The following is a 19,403-nucleotide window of genomic DNA, read 5'->3' as shown; positions in this document are numbered from 1 at the left end:
CCTCATCTCGCTCTCTCTGGAGGCGGAAGTGGAGAAGGCGCACAACAGGTCACGATAATGGTGCGGGTGGTGGTGTAGGGGAGGGGGAGCGTGGAGGCCACCGCAGAGAGGTCGTGCACGCATCGCGGCCAGGCGAGGCTACGTGAGCGGCGTGAGCGAGGCGCGCCGGCCGGACGGGCACGCATGAGGAAAGCAGCCTGGCTGCTGCTGGCGGCCCTGTTGCTGGTGGCCGCTGCCTGGCTTCGAAACAACGGCCGACTCCACAGCCTCCGCGCACTAGACAGCCAAGTAAGACTCTCTCTGTCATCACATGGTCGCGACATGTGCCCTATGACGATCTGAAACGTCAGCAGTATTGTAACCAGCGCGGGCATGTAATGTGTCATTCGCGAAGCGACGTGGTGTACGTACTCTTACAGGCGGCCACTCCAACCTTTCTGTGCACAGCTCGAACATGTGGAACTATACTGTCCGGTTCATTTCGTGAGCGTTATGCTTCCTCTGTATACATATAGTAAGTCATTCGTAATCCCGAATACTGCGCATTGACTACCTGCAGTGACGCGACTTTACGATTCGCCTGCCTGCCGATGGTGTTAAAGGGGTAAAGGATAGCGTCGATGTTGACAAGTGGGTCTGCGCACGTGGTTTCAGTTGTTTTGAGTTGTTGTGTGTCAGCGAAGTTGACGGCTGTGCCACCGCGGCGACGAATCACGGGGCTGCGGTTACATGCTTGCGTAGGGTGGGGTCTGGCCAATCCGAATTGAGCGCGCAAGTTTTGAAAGGATGTTCGCCGCGGCTAGCACATTCTTCTAGGTGCTATACTTCTTGTAGTTTTTTTTTTTTTTCGATATATGGCGATGCCTTAACCTAGCCCTTCAGCCCCTCAATCAAGACAAGCGCTAACAATCAAGTCTTGTTTATTACGTGAACTGCATAGACAGCTTTATTGCGAAAGATCCGAATGCTTGCATTCACTTAGCGAATGGTGCGACTGCTTCGTTCACAAGATGTTTGTTCAGTGTGCAAATGAGCCTCGCTTGAATTTGTACTAATACCCTTTTAGTGGTTTTGAACAGGGTTTAAAGTCAGGGGGATCTCGGGGGTCCCAGACCACCCTGTACTGACAAGGGGTCGAGACCCCCTGCGGTACAATGTAAATACAGCATGAATCCAAAGTAGCCCTCCATTTTTTATTCTTCTAGTCAGTGATGGTCGGAATATTTCTTCTCTGCCGTTTCGAAAATTTCACCGTGATTTTTCGTAATAATCACTGACACGTATTCCAAAACCCCAGATGCCAAAAATGAAAACTTCGCAGCTTTATAGAAAGGCGTACTTCCGAAAAGTCAAACCCCTAGTATTTCCTTGCCTGCCAGACTTGGCATAATTTCAATATATACTGGTGTTCTTTCGTTCTTTCTATCTCTGTGATAGTGAACTTCATTTACAACTGAGGCCACACGCCAAGGTCCCTGTATTTCATTGCTTCTCTTTGCTGACGTACACAATGAGTTCAGCATAACATAATCATCATCATCACCAGCCCGGCTACGTCCGCTGAACTACAAAGGCCTCTCCAAATGACCTCAGTTAAGTTTTACCCGTGCCAGGTGCCGCATATGCTATCGCAGCGAACTTCCGTATCTCACATACCCAACAATTCTGAGCAAGAGCAGTTTTGAACGGAAAAAAAGTTTATGAGCGCAATTTTTCATATATTGTAACATTTGACTAAACAATCAATATATCCACAGATCTCTCGTCGGCAGGCTTGTATTTTTTTGCTATTCACGATTTTGCTATCGTCAAAAGCGTTCCCCATTGGTTCTCTATGGCAGTCTTAACTACTGCTTGATGCAAGCGATGGAAACACTGTAAAAGAAAGATTTTGCAACATGTTTTAAAAATGGGCGATTGCCTTCAATATTTCTACACCAGTACCTTACAATTTTCCAAAATGAAAATTGGTTTTCTGGAGAAAGGTTGAGCAGTATCTGTCTCACATATCGGCGGACACCTTAACCGCGCCGTAAGGGAGGAGGAGGAGGAAAACTTTATTAAACTGAAGGTGAGTTGGGCGACTTATGGGTGGGGCCCTCATGTCAGGGCTCCACTGGCTTGAGCTGCCCTGCGGACCTGTAGGATGAGGGCCCGTTGGTCCTCCAGGTTATCCTCCAGGTCCTCCCACCGCTCAAAATACGTGTTTTTCGTCTGTAGAGTGTTTGGTTTGCGCTCACATCTCCACGAAATGTGGAATAGTGTAGGGCGGACCTGGCACCAGGGACAGGCGTCGGAGTATAATGTTGGGTGTATGAGATGTAGTCTATGCAGGTTTGGAAATGTTTTCGTCTGTATCTGCCGCCAAGGGACGGCATCTGGGGTGCCTAATTTCCTATGAGGTGGAGGGAAGTGTCTCTTTTGAAGACGCTGAAACTCGAGGCGTTCGTTGTGCCTAGAAGGTAGAGCCGTAAGGCAAGAGATAAAGGAGGTAATATTCAAAAGTTTTCTCCAAGAATGTTGGACATGTTCCCTTCCCTCTCCCGACACATCTACGATCATCTTACCAAATGCAAGTTAAGTGCAGAAGACATAGAAGGACACGCAAGGGGACGGCTTCAGCTGCACGCATCCATGCACGCTTGTCGTCTGCTGCCGCAGGACAACACGCAGGAGGCCTGGTCGTCCGAGCAGGCCCGCCGCGTGCGGCTGCTGCGGGAGGCGTGCTCCAGCGGTCAGCAGGACCGAGACCTGCTGGGCCCCCACTACCTGGGCAGCCGCAGCAACCGCCGAAGGGGCCGCCCCACGCACTGTCCTCCGCGGCTGTGCCCCATCTTCGTGGACGACCGCCGGAAGGTGGCCTTCTGCTTCGTGCCCAAGGTGGGAGGAGAGAGAATAACTCTTATTGAATTGAATTGATCACGCTTGTGTAGCGATAGCTACGTTACGGTAGCATTTCGAGCCTTCAGCGTGGCAACGCCGCCACCGCCACATGGTTGGTCACGTGGCGCGGGGCAGCTGCAGGCGGCCACTGCGCCTTCACAACTCGGCAACAGAAGCACAAAAGCAGCCGTAGCTGCTACTAACATCTTGTACTCGACATAAAATTAACACAATATAAAAACATCATTTCACTTGAAAAAGGAATGTTAGCAAACTAAATGAGATCGAAGAATGCAAGTAGCTATATAACAATACGTTATAAAACTCATTTGGTTTACAAATTAAACTTCTAGCATCCTCTACGGAGCTTTTAAGTACTGCGGCCATCTACCACGTCTTGCCCAGTAGACGTGCTGGACAGAACCTTGAAGAACGGCGATGCTAGTTGGGGCTTGTGGAGCGAGCCAGTCTTTGAGGAAGGCAGGAGGAAGGGTTGTATGTATTTCCCTAGGTGTATTTGTGCGGAACCCTTGGACTGTGGGGCATTTCTGCAGAGTGCATGGGTATCAGAGATGGGAAGTCCCCGCAGTGGGGACCGGTAAGATATGCTGGGTGCACGATGAACTGATAGACTGTGAGTAGAGTTGCAAGGGAGTGGTTCCGGCTCGCCTTAGTCTAGAGGTTTCTTCGTGGGTCATATCCCGTGGGGGTGTAGGCATAGAGGTAATATTTTGTTTGCGAGTTACTGCAGCATAGCGCGTTTGTCTTTAGCATATGTCTTTCGTGGCCTACTCGTGTCCTGGAAGTCTGGCAACAGACAGGGGCCACCCGGATAATCGCTGTGACATCGGACGCGTGACATTGAATGGGCAGGTTTCATGGACGCGAGTATGAACCATTAAAGGCGTTCGCCTTAAGGCTCCTCGACCGGTCAACACTCTGAAACGCGAGATTCAGCGACAGCTTTCGAGGGGGTCAGTTCGCTCTCTTCTCTGGCAGAGTGCCCGTAACTTCACTATGCTGCCAATAGTGACGTCAATCTCTGCGACTAGTCTGCGTGGTGCGTTTCCATGACACGTCGTGTGTGCCGTCACAGTATGCAGACCAATCATCATGGCGCGTTGCTGTGACGGCATGCGTGGCGCGCCACTGCACGCTGACTGATCAATGTGCCGCGGTGCTGTTACCCACTAGCATCGATGCTGCAGAAACAGGAAACGTGTCCTTAACAGCTGTCGCTGTAAAATCCTTGTACATACATAATGAGGACCAGCTCCCGCACTGCTGCAGGTGGCCTCCACATCGGTGAAGTCCCTGTTCGCTGCGCTCCTGGGGATCAACGCCACTTCCGGTCACGGGGCCGGCGACGGTGACGACGCCCTGCACGCGCTGTTCAACGAGCGCGTGTTCCGCATCGGCCCCACGCACTGGGCACCCAGCAAGCTGCGCCAGTACACCAGGGTGAGCAGTAGGGCTGGAGAGGAATACAGAACCTTGGTGTTCAGCTTCACCGCTCACGGTGAAGACGACCGCGCCGTTCTGTTTCATAAGCACGATTCCACGGCGGCGCAGTATTGGACTAAAAGGCTGCACTCTCAGCTATCTAGGCCACGAGGTCGTCCAATACAGCTGCCAGGTACCGAAGTTTTCTTACACCACGTTTCTGATTTCAGTAGACTGCCCGAGACAGTGACAAAATGTGGACTTTTCTGGAGAAGGCTCGGAGATGATTTTGAACCATATTTTGCTGTACCCAACTTAAAACCACCTTACCTTATGGACAGGCTGGAGCCATCTTCTGAGTAAGCATAAACATTTTAGCCCTGTATAGACTACACTGTATCTTGGAAAAATTTAAATTTGAAATTTTTTATAATACCTTCAGCTACACGTTCTGCATGAACTATTTTGCTCACTCAGTAAGTACTGTGTGGAGATAACTACAGAGCCAGAGGCAATTGCTTCTGAAAGTAAGCTAGTATTAAATGTATAAGTAGTAATAAAGGACCTCCTGTGCTAATGTTGATTGAGGTGGACAGCATAATTTAGTGCATTGCAGCTTTTGATAGCGACATTAATTATTAAAATTTGGCTTCACGTCTGTACCAGGGATTTACTCAACCCTTGAGAAACAAAATGGTGTCTCCAGACCAAACGGCGGCTGTCACCGCTCTAAACGAAGGCCAATATTGTCATTTTATTTGGACGTCAGCACAGGAAATGCAGTACATTGCAGTGTAGTCAGTACAGTACAGTAATGTTCGATTGTTTCAAAAGGAAGCAGTAGTTTACGATTGGCAGCAATGCACTGGAAGTGGTATAGTACAATGGTGAGCAGCCCTGTCTAGAGCGGGCCGACGGTGCTCTGCGGAGTAAGTCAGCGCCATCTATCGTTAGGCTCTGGGGGCTGCTCACCACTGTACGTGTAATTTAACACTATAGCTAGGTGGGCGAGTTGGTGATACATGTTCAAAATTAACAGCGCGAAAAACGAAGACGAAAGGGGAGGAAAACACAGGAGAAGCGCTGATTCTCAGCCGAAGTTTAACCACAGGAAACAGGCAGAAATATAAGGGATCACAGTCAACAGCCAAACAACAAAACCACAAGGCACATGTTACTACGTTGGGTTCAAGATAAGCAGCCTCACTATCACAAAGGAACAGAGTTGGTTTTCTGACGCACAATCTGGGTAAAAAATGAGCCGACGCTGAGGCAGCGATCGAATACGTGCGTTAACACACCTAATATAGGTCGCCGATTCGAATCCCTGCCGCGAGCTAGGCTCTAACTTAACTAGCAAGTTAATGCTGCACGAAACGCGAAATCGTATGCCACCATCCAGAACATTCTGCGGCAAACGGTTGAGCCGGTGTTCATATGAATATTCACAAAGACGTGGAATTGGGGGTACATATAGGTCGCCGGTTCGAAACGGCTTAAGGTCAAGTGCGACCGTGCGCAGTGCGACCACGGGATGGTGATGGTGGTGAAAAGCATTTATCTATATATATACAGAGAGCTGCTCGGAGAGAGGCCCCTGGTGGGTCTCGACCTTTACAATACAAGGCGGAGTCCCTCATTCCGGGACCCCGTTGGTCCTGACTGCTGCGCAGGTCCGCCGAACCAGGGCCTGTTGGGCCGATAGTTCCTGGCAGCCGAGCAGAGTCGCCTCCGAGTCCCTCGGGTAGGGGAAGGGGTGATGGGGGGAGAGAAGGATTTTGCCTACATGCCCAAGCCATGTGGAAGGTGTCGGCCACCTCCCCGCAGAATGAGCAGCGGCCGTCAAAAGAAGAATCAAAGTGCTTGAGAACCGCCGGGCACAGCAGGGTGTTTGTAAAGAGTCTAAGGAGAGTTCGTTAGTCAGCTAGCGACCACGGCGGAAAGTGCGATCACGAGAAGAGGCAAAGCGGCTGGCGTATTGTAGCTCTCGCTACAAAAGTTCCGTGGAGTTCCGCGGCGGTGCCGCCAGCGTGCAGCGTCAGTTCAAGCTGACGAAGATTGCTTGGAGGTTGTACTCCGCAAAATTTTCAATAGAGCCCTCGACCTCCCGGTCTCCACTTCCAACGCGCGACTACTCGCGTTGGATGTGGTGAACGCACATCGGTAACTTCGCGGGGCGCATCTCGTTAACCAATACACGCGTCTCGCCCAGGCCGTGTCCGGTCGCCGCCTCTTGGACCGGTTACATATCAAACATGACCACCATACGATGAAACGGGTTCGAGTGCCCGAACTGTGGAGACGCGCCCTCTACGTTCGACCCCTTGCGACTAAGATGAACAAGGATGACCACAATGGCCGGCGCCAGGCGCGGGCGGATGCCCTGCACCGCCACTATGGCTCAAAGAAACACGTCTTCTACGTCGACATTGCAGGTCCCTACCACTCCAGGGGGGAATGGTACACGGTTGCAGTCGTACATGAGGGAAAACAGGTGGACGGCCTCTCGATGAGAGCACCCAGCTCAACTCATGCGGAGGAGATAGCGATCGCCCTCGCAACCTCCCATCACGACTCTAAATTCATCCTCACAGACTCTCGCGGCGCCTGTCGTAACTTTGAGTTCGGTTGGATCACTCCGTTTACTCACCAAATTCTTCACCACAGTACTCGCGACTGCGATCCAACTCAGCTCAATCATATAGGTCTGCGGCCACCAAAGCATGCCAGGTAACGAAGCCGCCCATGAGGCAGCCCGCGCACTCACTTACCGGGCACCAGTAGTTTCTTGGGAGGACCTCAACCCATGGCAGATCACAGCCCTCTTCTTTCTTTTAAAGACATTACTGAGCACTATCGTGCCGAACACCGGCGCTACCCGGTTCCTATGAAGGGGAATGGGCAAAGCTGGCGAACGAACTCTCCTTAGGCTCTTTGCAAACACCCTGCTGTGCCCGGCGGTTCTCAAGCACTGTAATTCTTCTTTTGAGGGCCACTGCTCATTCTGTGGGGAGGTGGCCGACACCTTTCACATGGTTTGGGCATGCAGGCAAAATCCTTCTCACCCCCCATCACCCCTTCCCCTACCCGAGAGGAATGGGAGGCGGCTCTGCTCGGCTGCCAGGAACTATCGGCCCAACAGGTCTTGATTCGGCTGAGCTGCGAAGCGGTCAGGACCAACGGGGTCCCTGAATGAGGGTCTCCGCCTTGTATTGTAAGGGGCGAGACGCACTAGGGGCCTCTCCACGAGCACCTCTCTGTATATATATACCTAAATATATGTTTTCACCACCACCAGTTCAAGTGCCGAATGCTTGCAAAACGAATAATAGAGTGCAGGCCTCGTCGTCTGCTAGCCTTGGCGTCGCTGCCAAATTACAGCCAACTGCTTGCCGCCCACATCACCGGGCGCCAAAATCCCGAACCACGTTAATAATTTTCCAGCAGAAAATCACACTGAAGTGTCGCCATGAACCAGCCCCAAGAAATAGTCGTTTCAGATGGGAAAAAAAGAGTCATTGCGTACACACATGCAGACGATCTACGAATATGCACTGAAATGGTGCTTATAAAACTGCAATATATGATGCCATGAACAGTTCCTCACCTCCTCATTTCAAGAAAGAACTCTCATCGTCTCATTTAGAGACTACCGTCGAGTCTTCTTTGCTTTCCGACGTACACACGGGCACCGCCATATTGCTGCACTACAGCTGCACTTCCACTTGGGAGAGTGCAAACCAGCCAAAAACTCGTGCTGCACTACTAGGCTGGTACTTTTGCAAAGCGAAGACGGAGGTGCAGCTGGCGCGCGCTGCACTAGCAAAACGAATGCGAAAGTGCAGCCAAATCGAAGAGTCCGATTATGTAACCACATCAGTTGCCATGGCAGCCACTGGGATACAATGTCGTTGCTATATGGAGGCCGCCATCTAGGATTCCATCCGTGGGATCAGCATAACTCGGAGGCTCGACAGCGCGACCTGTAGAGCTAACGTAAACAATGGGGTGTCGCAGCAACCGCATTCCCCGAAACGACAAGGTGCTCGTGAGATTCGGCACCGTCCTCTCGGAGGTCCGGTAAAGCGCCAACGCATCATTTGGGGTATCTCGGTGGCCCTCAGTGCTGGGTCGTGAGTATCAGTTCCGCACGCACGCATAAGACGACGACGCGTTCCTTTCAATAAAGGCCGTGTTTGGGCGAGTTGGTTTTCCATGCTGAACGTAAAAGTGCAAGAAACAAGGACACAGAGTAAGACAGACAACACGAGCGCTCACTTCCAACTGATTTTATTACATGCTCGAAACAGGATTTTATACTCTTGATAAGCCCCGCCGCGGTGGCTCAGTGGTTAGGGCGCTCGACTACTGATCCGGAGTTCCCGGGTTCGAACCCGACCACGGCGGCTGCGTTTTTATGGAGGAGAAACGCTAAGGCGCCCGTGTGCTGTGCGATGTCAGTGCACGTTAAAGATCCCCAGGTGGTCGAAATTATTCCGGAGCCCTCCACGACGGCACCTCATTCTTCCTTTCTTCTTGGTTCAGGTGTCCAACGATATATGAGACAGATACTGTGCCATTTCCTTTCCCCAAAAAAACAAATTATTATTATTATTACTCTTTATAATGCCTGCAAGGCATCACCACATGTCTGTCTTATTGTGTCCTTGTTTCTTGCGCTTTCACGCTCAGCGTTCCTTTCCACGGGAAAGAATGGGCATGAAGGCACATGCTGTCACTAAATGGCGTAGTATCTGTCCCACATGCCAAAGGACACCTGAACAGCGCCGTAAGGGAAGTGATATAGGACCTCGATCGCAGACTTGCACGTTATTAATAGCCGCTCAATTCCATTGACATCATAAATGCTCAGTAATAACCAAATGCAGTAACGCAATAAATCCCGATTGTTCTGTTCATCTACGCGAGACTTGTATAAACAAACCAGCCATGTTGTGCCGGTTTGTTTGGCGCAACCAATCAAAATCTCCGAGATCGTTCTTTGTAAAAGCATCGCATAAAGGCGTTTCTCACAAAGCTCACCAGTGTGCTCGCTTTTGCTATCTCAGAATAGCCTGGATTTGTACAGTGCATGATGTTCTGCAAGATTTTGTCCTAGCGTTTTCTCTTCGACTGGCCGGTCAACAGTTACAGTGCCTTTCCTCTCCACAAAAACTGAACATCCAACCCAACCGCGGCGGCAGCGTTTCGATGGAGGCGAAACGCTAAGGCGCCCGTGTGCTGTACGATGTCAACGCACGTTAAAGATCCCCAGGTGGTCGAAATTGTTCCGGAGCCCACCACAACGGCACTTCTTTTGTCACTTCTTCTTTCATTCCCTCCTTTATCCTTTACCTTACGGCGCGGTTCCGGTGTCCACCGAGATATGTGAGACAGTTACTACGTAATTTCCTTTCCTCAAAAAAGTATTCATTTCATTTTCTCGTGCGTCACTCTGCCGCCAGTTATTTTATATTATGTAACCACCTCGGTTACCATGGCAACCACTAATGTACATTTCGTTGCTATGGGGGCCGCCATCTTGGATTCTATCCGAGAAATCAGCATAAATTGGACGCTCGAAACGAGACCTGGGGCTAGATTACGTAACTGTCAGTTAGGAAAATTGTCAAAAACTTGTCACAATGGTGTCAATAAGCCTCGCTCCTATTGGTCGGTCGTGGCCGGCGGCCATATTGCTTTTTTGCGTCATGGGTGGCTGCTGATGACGTCACGGATGTGGCAGAAGTGATGGCGTTGCACACCTGATTATGCAGCCGCTATTTGACAGTTTTTTGTCACAGTTCTGAGGCCGTCAATTTGGCTGTTGCGTTTGTGACAGTAAATGGCGGCGGTGTACGCGGCGATACGACTGAAGCGGGTGCGCTGGCGCGAGCGACGGCGCGTTTGACTTGCCGGAAGAGCTGTTTCGACGCATTTTTCGACTGGAGAAGCAGACTGTGGAGTGGCTATGCGACTTCCGATGAACTGGGAGGTTTGCGTGCGAGTGCGCTGTAGGTGCGGCGGCAAGTGCTATGTGGACTGCGGTTCTTTGCCACGGGCGGCTTTTAGGCTGCCGTTGGTAATGAGGCGTACTTCTGCATCGCACAACCGGCGGTGAGCAAATGCGTACAGCGGGTGTTGGAGGCAATTTGTAAAGTTAGTGCGCAGAAGGGATGGGTTCTGTCGGCACCTCTGTGACACACAGCTACATATATATGACACGCTTATGCTGGCAAAGCACTTTATTTTTCCCAGCAAATCGAACTTCGTGGTCGTCTTCTGTTTCCCAAGGGAAAAGAAACAAACAACCGCTCGTCACATACTGCAACGCCTCACCTTTTGGCATTTTTGTCATCGATCTAAGGAGCCGAGCAACACAGATTTCAACAAGTTGTCTTCGTCGATTTCGTGCCAAGCGCTCCTTGCAAGTTCGCTCGGCAGGCACGGAGCCTTCACTGCATTCGTTCACATTTTTCTGCGCACTTAGGTCAACCGCACAGTAACTCGATTCCAGACGCCGCGCAAAAAAAAAAACAATAACACGGAGTGAAACAGCTGTTTTCGTGCAAAGCGGCCTTTTTACTGCCGTCAGCACAACCCCGCGGCACCGAAAGTTACCCATCAGCCAATTTAATAGCACAACTTCGAACGCTTTTTGTTTTGCTTAATATTTTCAAACTTTAAACACAATGTTTTGGCAAAATAAAATATTAGTTATTTTCATCGTTGCTTATTTCTTCTCTTTTACAAAAAATAAGCAGGCGGTCCCTCGAATGCTCTCGGGGCGCCGCCGTGCTGTAATTGGCTGATTCCTCGTTGCGTCACGTATACTTCTCACGGAGAACCTTGTTCGGTGGTCCTTCGATCGAAATTATTCCAGAGCCCTTCCTACGACACCTTTCAAAGTAATGTCCTTCTTTCATTTCCTCCTTCAGCCCTTTCCCATTCAGGGCGGTTGACGTGGCCATCAACAGCGAGACAATTAATGCGCATTTCATCTCGTCATAAGCCCCGCCGCGGTGGCTCAGTGGTTAGGGCGCTCGACTACTGAGCCGGAGTTCCCGCGTTCGAACCCGACCGCGGCGGCTGCGTTTTTATGGAGGCAAAACGCTAAGGCGCCCGTGTGCTGTGCGATGTCAGTGCACGTTAAAGATCCCCAGGTGGTCGAAATTATTCCGGAGCCCTCCACTACGGCAGCTCTCTCTCCTTTCTTCTTTCACTCCCTCCTTTATCCCTTCTCTTACGGCGCGGTTCAGGTGTCCAACGATATATGAGACAGATACTGCGCCATTTCCTCTCCCCCCAAAACCAATTATTATTATTATTATTATCTCGTCATAACTATCAAAACCTGATGCCATCCAGATTCGTAGCTCCGGCGTGCAGTTTTTGCTTCAGCGCAGTACATAATGCAATTCGCTTATACTGCCTTCCCTCAAGACCTATTTTCAATCGTTCTACAAGCTTTCGCTCAACGCCACACAACGCCTTCCGCAGGTCCTGTTCGTGCGACACCCGTTCGAGCGCCTCGTGTCCGCCTTCGAGGACAAGGCCGGCAGGCCGCGGGACAAGGAGCGCTTCTTCTATGACGTCTACTGGGACCGCATCGCTGCCGCAACGGGTCGCAACGCCACCAATGGCGCCTCCAACTCGTCGGAGTCTCCGGGCGTCAGCTTCACTCAGTTCGTGGACTACCTGCTGCGAGTGCCTGTGACCCAGTGGGACGACCACTGGGCCCCTTACTACTCGCGCTGTGAGCCCTGCCTCTTCGGATACGACTTCGTCGGCCATCTGGAGACGGCCGCGCAGGACCTGGCGTTGCTGTGGCAACGCATGGGTCTGCCGCCTCTGAACTCCTCGCTGCTGACGCGTCGCAACGCTACACCGCGTCGTCACAAGCGCTACTTCGACCAGCTGACGGCGAGCCAGGTGGAAGGACTCTACCGACGCTATTTCTACGACTTCGTGCTCTTTGGATACGACCAGCGCGTCTATGTCGCTTCTGGAAAGAGCTGACAGCTCTTTGACCGCGACAGTTAACTTTGGAAGGGCGCAGTTCTCAGACTGCACAATTAGAGATGCAACTTTATCTGTACGGCAGCACTGTTAGGCGCGCCTAAATGTGCAGAATGTTGTGCATGACCAGTACGTTGAGATCAAGATGCCGAACGTGAAAATAGATATCATGCCGGATAACAATGAGCAATCGAGGAAACAGGGAAACATGGCTCGAGATCTGTTATCATGGGGCCCTTGTTATGAGAAGTTAAATGCACACAAGGATTCAATACTTCAGAATCCTGCCCGCTGATGGCTGCAAATTTCTGATATAAGCAGTCCGTCTCGCCTTCTATGAGAACTAAATGGACGGCTATCAGTCGCTCGAAACATGACTTACAGGCCGCCAGTCAGGGCTGAATTAAGCCGAACCCGTCGCGGTGGCTCAGTAAAGACGCTCGGCTGAGACGGAGTTCTCGAGTTCAAACCCGGCCGCGTTTCTGTAGGCGCCTGTGTGCTCTGCGATGTCTGTTCACGTTAAACATCCTCAAGTGGTAGTAATCCGGAGCCCTCCACTACGGCACCTCTTTCTTCTTTCACTCCCTCCTTTATCCCTTCCCTTCAGGCGCAGTTCGGGTGTCCACCAAGGTATGTGATACAGTCACTGCGCCATTTCCTGTACTCAAATCCAATTTTCCCCCATGACGATGTCTTCGTCTGCGAACTTTCTGATGACCGCGGGTTTTGCCTGGACGTTGACACAGAGGCTCGCGTTTATTGAGCTTAAAAGGCTCTGGAAAGAGCCACCGAAAGTGTACCACATGGCAGTCTTTTTTGTGTGTGTGGGACATTCTTTCTGTACTCGCGCCAGTTGCGATACACCATGCAGTTGCAGTAGGGTGTTGCCACATGTTTCAAGATACGACACCCTGACTGATCTAAAAATTGTATGTTTACCGACTCTTGTGCCAAAAGCGAGGGCAAAATAAACTCTCCGCACCACTCAAATTTTTCGGAGCACTGCATATAGCTGAGGACTGTATAGTTTACGAGGACGAAGATTACTGTAACTCCGTTCAGAGTATCCTTACTGCATGGCGTCAACGGAAGTTTAATGGCGCTCTGGCATATCAGGTATAGTGAACGATATTTCAGGGGCCGTACGTTTACGTAACTGTCACAAATTCTGTCAAAAGTTATTGGCAATGACGTCAAAATGACGAAACGAAGAGCCGTCACCGCTTGACGCAACGAGAAATCAGCCAATTACAGCAGGACGGTGTCCGAGAGCATTTTTTTTTTTCAGGGTGAGGGGCCGTCTGCTAAATTTTTGTAAAAAGACATGAAATATGCAGCAATGAAATAACTGTTATTTTATTTGGCCGAACATTGTGCTTAAAGTTGGAAAATATTAAGCGAAACAAAAGGTGTCAGAAGTTGTGCTATTATATTTGCTGGTGGGTAACTTTTGCTGCCGCGGGGATGCGCTGACAGCGGTAAAACGTCAAGCCGCTTTACACGATAAGCAGCCGATCCCACGCCGTGTTGTTTTACGCGGCGTCTGAAATCAAGCTACTGTGCGGTTGACCTAAGTGCGCTGAAAAAGTTGAACGAATGCAGTGAAGGCTACGTGCCTGCCGAGCGAACTTGCAAGAAGCGCATGGTACGAAATCGACGAAGACAACTTGTTGAATTCTGTGTCCTTCGGCTCTTTCGATTGATGACAAAAATGCCTAAAGGTGAAGTGTTGCAGTATGTGATGTGTGGTTGTTTGTTTCTTTTACCTTGGAAAATTGAAGACTACTGTGAAGTGCGATTTGCTGGGAAAAAAAAATTAAGTGCTTAGCCAGCATAAGCCTATATGTTTTGTTTATATGTAGCTGTGGCACAGAGATGGCCGCGGGAACCCACCCCATCTGCGCACTAACTTTGCAGATTTCCTTTAACACCTGCCGCACGTATTTGCTTACCATCGGTTGTGCGATGCCGACGTGCGCCTCGCTACCAACGGCAGCTTGAAAGCCGCCGGTAGCAAAGAACCGCGCCGCAGTGCACACAGCACCTGCCGCCGCACCGACAACGCGCTCGCACGCGCACCTCCCAGTTCATCGGCGACTTCGTCGCATAGCCACTCCACAGTCGAAAAAGGCGTCGAAACAGCTCGTCCGGCAAGTCAAACGTAGTCAAACGCGTCTTCGTGCGCCCTTCGCCGTTACTCGCGCTGGCGCAGCCAGCTCAGTCGTATCGCCACGTACACCGCCGCCATTTTCTGTCAAAAACGCAACGGTCAAATTGACCGCCTCGAGGCTGTCACAAAAAACTGTCAATTAGCGCCTGCATATGTGTGCAACGGTACCACTTCTGCCACATCCGTGGCGTAGTCTGCAACACCCATGACGCAAAAAAGCAAAATGGCCGCCGGCCACGACCGACCAATAGGAGCGAGGCTTATTGACACCTTTGTGACAAGTTTTTGACAACTTTGCTATTTGACAGTTCCGTAATACGGCCCCAGGTTACTTCCTTCACTGTACATGATTCGTTTACTCACCCCATGCACTTTTACGTGCAACAGATTTCGCGAAAAAAGTGGACTACGTAGTTGCGTCGTTATATTTGGTAACAAGAAATAGTAATCAGAGGATCAGAGGGCGTGATAAGAACCTTCATGACTTCAAGCGGTAAGCACACTGCAGTTCTTAAGTGGGGGGGGGGGTGAGCTGGCGCGAGACGAGAAACGAAAATTCTGCTTAAGACTAACTCAAGGAGCAGTTATGTTAAACAACATAAGTGCAATTTTCACTAAAATGATCAATAATCGTGCGGGACCAGATCAGCTTGTTGTGACCTGCCACAATTTCATGCAGTGTTTTGCGAGGAGCACGGGGCAACAAGGACGACGCGCACTACGATCATCATCAACATCATCATCAGCCTGAGTACGCCCACTGCAGGGCAAAGGCCTCTCCCCATGTCTCTCCAATTAACCCTGTCCTTTACCAGCTGCCGCTACCTTATCCCCGCAAACTTCTTAATCCCGCCGCTTGACTTTCTGCCGCTTCTTGCTACGCTTGTCTTCTCTTGGAACCCACTCCGCTACCCTTAAGGACCATCTTTTAACTTGCCTTCGCATTACATGCCCTGCCCAAGCCCATTTCTTCCCCTTGATTCCGACCAGGATGTCATTAACCCTCGTTTGTTCCCTCACCCACTCTGCCCGCTTCCGGTCTTTTAACGTTACGCTTATGATTTTTCTTTCCGTAGCTAACTGCGTTGTAATTAACGTGAGCTGAATCCTTTTCGTTAGCCTGCACGTTTCTGCCCCGTAGGTGAGTACCGGCAAGATACATCTGTTGTACACTTTTCTCTTGAGGGATATTGGCAACCTCCTATTCATGATCTGAGAGTTCTTGCAAAATGCGTTCCGCCCGATTCCAATTCTTCCAGTTACTTCACTATCGCGGTCCAGATACGCGGTAATTACTGTACCTGCTCAAAGTGTACGTATCCTCTTACCACAAAAATTGAAAAGCTTGAAAGCATGAACTGATGGGCGGGTTGGTTATGCATGATATACGTGAAGCAGCCCAAGGCCCGAGGCTTAGGAAGAGAGCCGAGGAAAGGAGGAAACGGACAAAACACAGCTGTGAACTAAGAACTGACATTTATTTCGCACGCTGTGCGTTTAAATATTTTGGCACCAAAATAGAAAACACCGCTGAGAGCACACTGATGCGCCCGGATCCCAGCAAGACAACACAAGCTATAAGATGTGCAATACATATGAAGCGAAATTCTTTTTGTGATAAAGATACCGATGGAGCACTTACACAGGAATCCCCATACTTGTTGATATTTGTGGCCTCGATATTATTTCACGGCACAGCTGATCTTTGTTCCTAGCAACAGCTCTGTAATATTCGTACTGTGGGATGCAATCGCGCTCACAGCAGTGCATATGCTGAGGTTACGAGAATCTTCATTATCGACATTGTTACGATGCTGCCTGAGCCTATCATTTAAGCACTGTTCTGTCTGGCCAATATAAAACTTATCACAAGTGAGAGGAATGGAATACATATTTTTTTTTTGACAGTTCACAAATTTGCAGTCATGATTTTTCGGGCAATCCGCAGCCATACGGCTTCAAAGGAAAGCCATACAGCTTTCTTCGAAACTTCGCAGTTAATTTGTAAATTTGTAATAAGGGAGTAATTAATCATTGGCATCCACCCAAGCGCATCCACCCATTAGAACCCCAGTCCAGAACGAGCTTTTTATTAACTGCGAAGTTTCTGAGAAAACTGTATAGTTTTCCTTTGTAGCCGTACATGGCGCTTGGGTGGATGCCCCTGAGTAATTACTCCCTTATTACAAATGTACTCCACCTTGGGGGCTTCCGCTAAACATTTGACCAGCACTGTTTTCACTTCGAGTTACCGATCAATTCGCTCTCACCCTACCGTAAACATGCCGTCCCGGTAAGCTCAGTTGGTGGAGCGACTGCTCTGAAGCGGTGGTCCCGGGTTCGAACCCCAGACCAGGACGAATTTTTCTTTTTTCTTTAACTGCGAAGTTTCTGAGAAAGCTGTATGGCTGCGCATGGGTGGATACCAGTGAGTAATTACTCCCTTATAACAAATTTACTGCACTTTGGGGGCTTCCCCTGAGAATTTGTCCAGATTTTTAATGCTTGACTATAATAAAGGAGCCAGGCATCAACATTCTAGTGATTAGAAATTTTTTTCTTGTGATTAACTTCTCGTTTTAGGTTACAGGACGAGTTTTAACAACAGACTACTCTTTGGTCATGCAGGAATTGTGTGTGGCGGTCCTGTGGGCAGAGCTCCACTGCAGACTTAAAAAACTATACACACCAAATTTTTGCTTTAGTGTTTTCTTCTTTCGATCGATGCGTTAGACATTGGTATACATGAAGCACCCCGTGGTATTCGCCTACGACCGCTAAATAATTTTTAATATTTCTTCTTGACGCTCTTCCGGTTTCGGTTTCATCAATCGAACCATCCCGAGTCACGAAAAAAATGGCAATAAAACTGCTGATACGTCCTTTGTTGTAAGTCTAGCTCTTGAAGCAGGCTGGTTTAGTGCTGTAGTGAGTTAAAAGTCGTATCACCGTTTATACTGCAGTTTTCTATGCCTCACTTGACATAATTAGGTTCAACTGCACGTCACAGCTATCGGTTGCTGAAACCTGAACAGCATGAGAAGAAATTCAATTATAGATTATTTAGCGGTCGTAGGTGAATACCGCGCAATGATCCATGTATTTTAATGTCTAACACACTGTTTTAAAAAATAAAACATGCAATAAAATTAGGTTTATGACGGTTCAACCTCCCAAAGCGACTCAGGCTATGAGGGACGCCGTAGTGAAGGGCTCCGAAAATTTCAACCACCTGGGGTTCTTTTACGTGCAACTGACATCGCACAGTACACGGGCCTCTAGAATTTCGCCTTCATCGAAAGCCGCGGCCAATAACAAAATTAGGCGTCTATTGTCGCTACTTTAGGAAGTTTGAGCGGATTTTACTCTCCGCCAGGCGCCTCTCCCCCACCGCGGTCGATTCCCGGTCTACGCGCTTCAGGCAAGCAGCACCGATGGCACCCTGTTATAGTCGGATAAAAGGTCTATAGACATCTAATTTTATTGTCCTTTAAGCTGTATCCGACTGTCTGCAGTCGGTGCTACTTGCCTCAAGCGCGTAGACCGGGAATCAACCGCGGTGGGAGAGATGCCCCTGGCGGAGAGTAAAACCCCTCAAACTTCCCAATGTAGCGACATCTGCTCTCTTCTCCTCCACTTCCTCCTCTCGTTTCGATGCCGAAACGTCTGTTCATGCATAAAAAATGGCGTCCCACGCTTGGGGAGGCGTACGACGGCCGCACCCAGCGTGGGGGTGAATAAAAGACGTAAGGGCGACTGTGGAGCGGTATTCTTTAAAGGTTGGCATCACTTTAAGCGGACAGGATTCGAAGCAGGGCACAGGTAGACACAAGTGGTGGTGGAAGAAACTTTTATTGCCAGTGATATAGATGGTGGTGGCGAAGCCCACTTGGGTGTTCCCTCACTGTGAGGAGGCACCCTTACAAAGCTAAGGATAGCCCTTGGAGCGCAATCCTTCTCACAGCACTGGAGATGATCCGGCGCGGGTCTTGAGCGGAAGTGCTGGTCAGAAAAGGCTCCCAGTGGGACTCTGCCACGGTCGGTGATGAGGGAAGGTGGGGCATGTGAGGAAGGTGTTTAGGAAGTCTCTTGGTTTGCCGCAGAGTTTGCATGAGCAGAGGAGGGGTACCAGGCATGTAGTAGTTATAAGGGTATGGCACAGTCCACGAGATTGTAACGGTCGCCAGTGTGCAGCTTGCGCTATGGTGAGGGATACGGGGCTGGCCTTCGTTTACCCCAGTAGTACGTGATACCACGGAAGGAGAGCAGACGCTGCCCGCCTGTAGAGAGGGCTACACTCCTCCCGCCCGCAATGCGAGACCTCAGGGTAGGGATTACGGCTAGGAAGCCGTAAAGGTGGCTTCTGCGAGCTCCTCAAAGGTGTTGTGGACACCGAGGTTGAGGAGTCGGTCATTGGACGTGCTGGGTGAGGCATGGAGCCATTTTCGTGCAACTCCTCAGGAACGTGTTTATGCCCATTGAATGGCAAAGGCCTCTCCCATATGTCTCTCCAATTAACCCCGTCCTCTGCCAGATGCGGCCTCCGTATCTCCGCAAACTTCCTCATCCATCCACCTCCACCTAACTTTCTGCCGCCCCTGCTGCACTTTCTTTTTCATGGAAAGTTAGGTATGGGAGGGCATATGTGGTGCAGCTTATGACGTAAGCCTGGGTGAGACGAAGCGCATTTCGCTCGCGTAGGCCAGCCCGGCGGTTCGCCATGCGGCAAATCAGTCGGTTGGTCTGCTGAGCGCGAGCTTGGAGGGTCTTTGATTTCTCCGTACATTCCATGTGAGTGAAGAAGTAGCCCTAGCAAGCGAATTTTGGATATTAGTGGGATGGGATGGACACCTAGTGCGAGGGAGATGGAAAGATGGACTGAGTCGTG

General features: G+C 50.1%; 1 protein-coding gene across 1 annotated transcript; it reads left to right on the top strand.

Moving 5' to 3' along the window:
- The first annotated feature begins 96 nt into the window (after window positions 1–96).
- Window positions 97–14,462, top strand: LOC144100024 (carbohydrate sulfotransferase 8-like). Its single transcript, XM_077633072.1, has 4 exons — window positions 97–288; window positions 2,662–2,880; window positions 4,174–4,344; window positions 11,827–14,462. Exons 1-4 carry the CDS (start codon window positions 184–186, stop codon window positions 12,343–12,345), a joined length of 1,014 nt encoding a protein of 337 aa, XP_077489198.1. The 5' UTR covers window positions 97–183; the 3' UTR covers window positions 12,346–14,462.
- Window positions 14,463–19,403: the final 4,941 nt, after the last annotated feature.

This window comes from Amblyomma americanum, chromosome 8, assembly GCF_052857255.1.
Source record: "Amblyomma americanum isolate KBUSLIRL-KWMA chromosome 8, ASM5285725v1, whole genome shotgun sequence".
Taxonomy (NCBI): Eukaryota; Metazoa; Arthropoda; class Arachnida; order Ixodida; family Ixodidae; genus Amblyomma; species Amblyomma americanum.
This window is presented reverse-complemented; position numbering and strand designations above follow the sequence as displayed.

Coding starts and splice junctions, on each gene's coding strand:
- LOC144100024 (XM_077633072.1), top strand. CDS start 184: ATGAGGAAAGCAGCCTGGCTGCTGCTGGCGGCCCTGTTGCTGGTGGCC. Junction 289..2,661: donor TCCGCGCACTAGACAGCCAA/GTAAGACTCTCT, acceptor CTGCTGCCGCAG/GACAACACGCAGGAGGCCTG. Junction 4,345..11,826: donor AGCTGCGCCAGTACACCAGG/GTGAGCAGTAGG, acceptor CGCCTTCCGCAG/GTCCTGTTCGTGCGACACCC.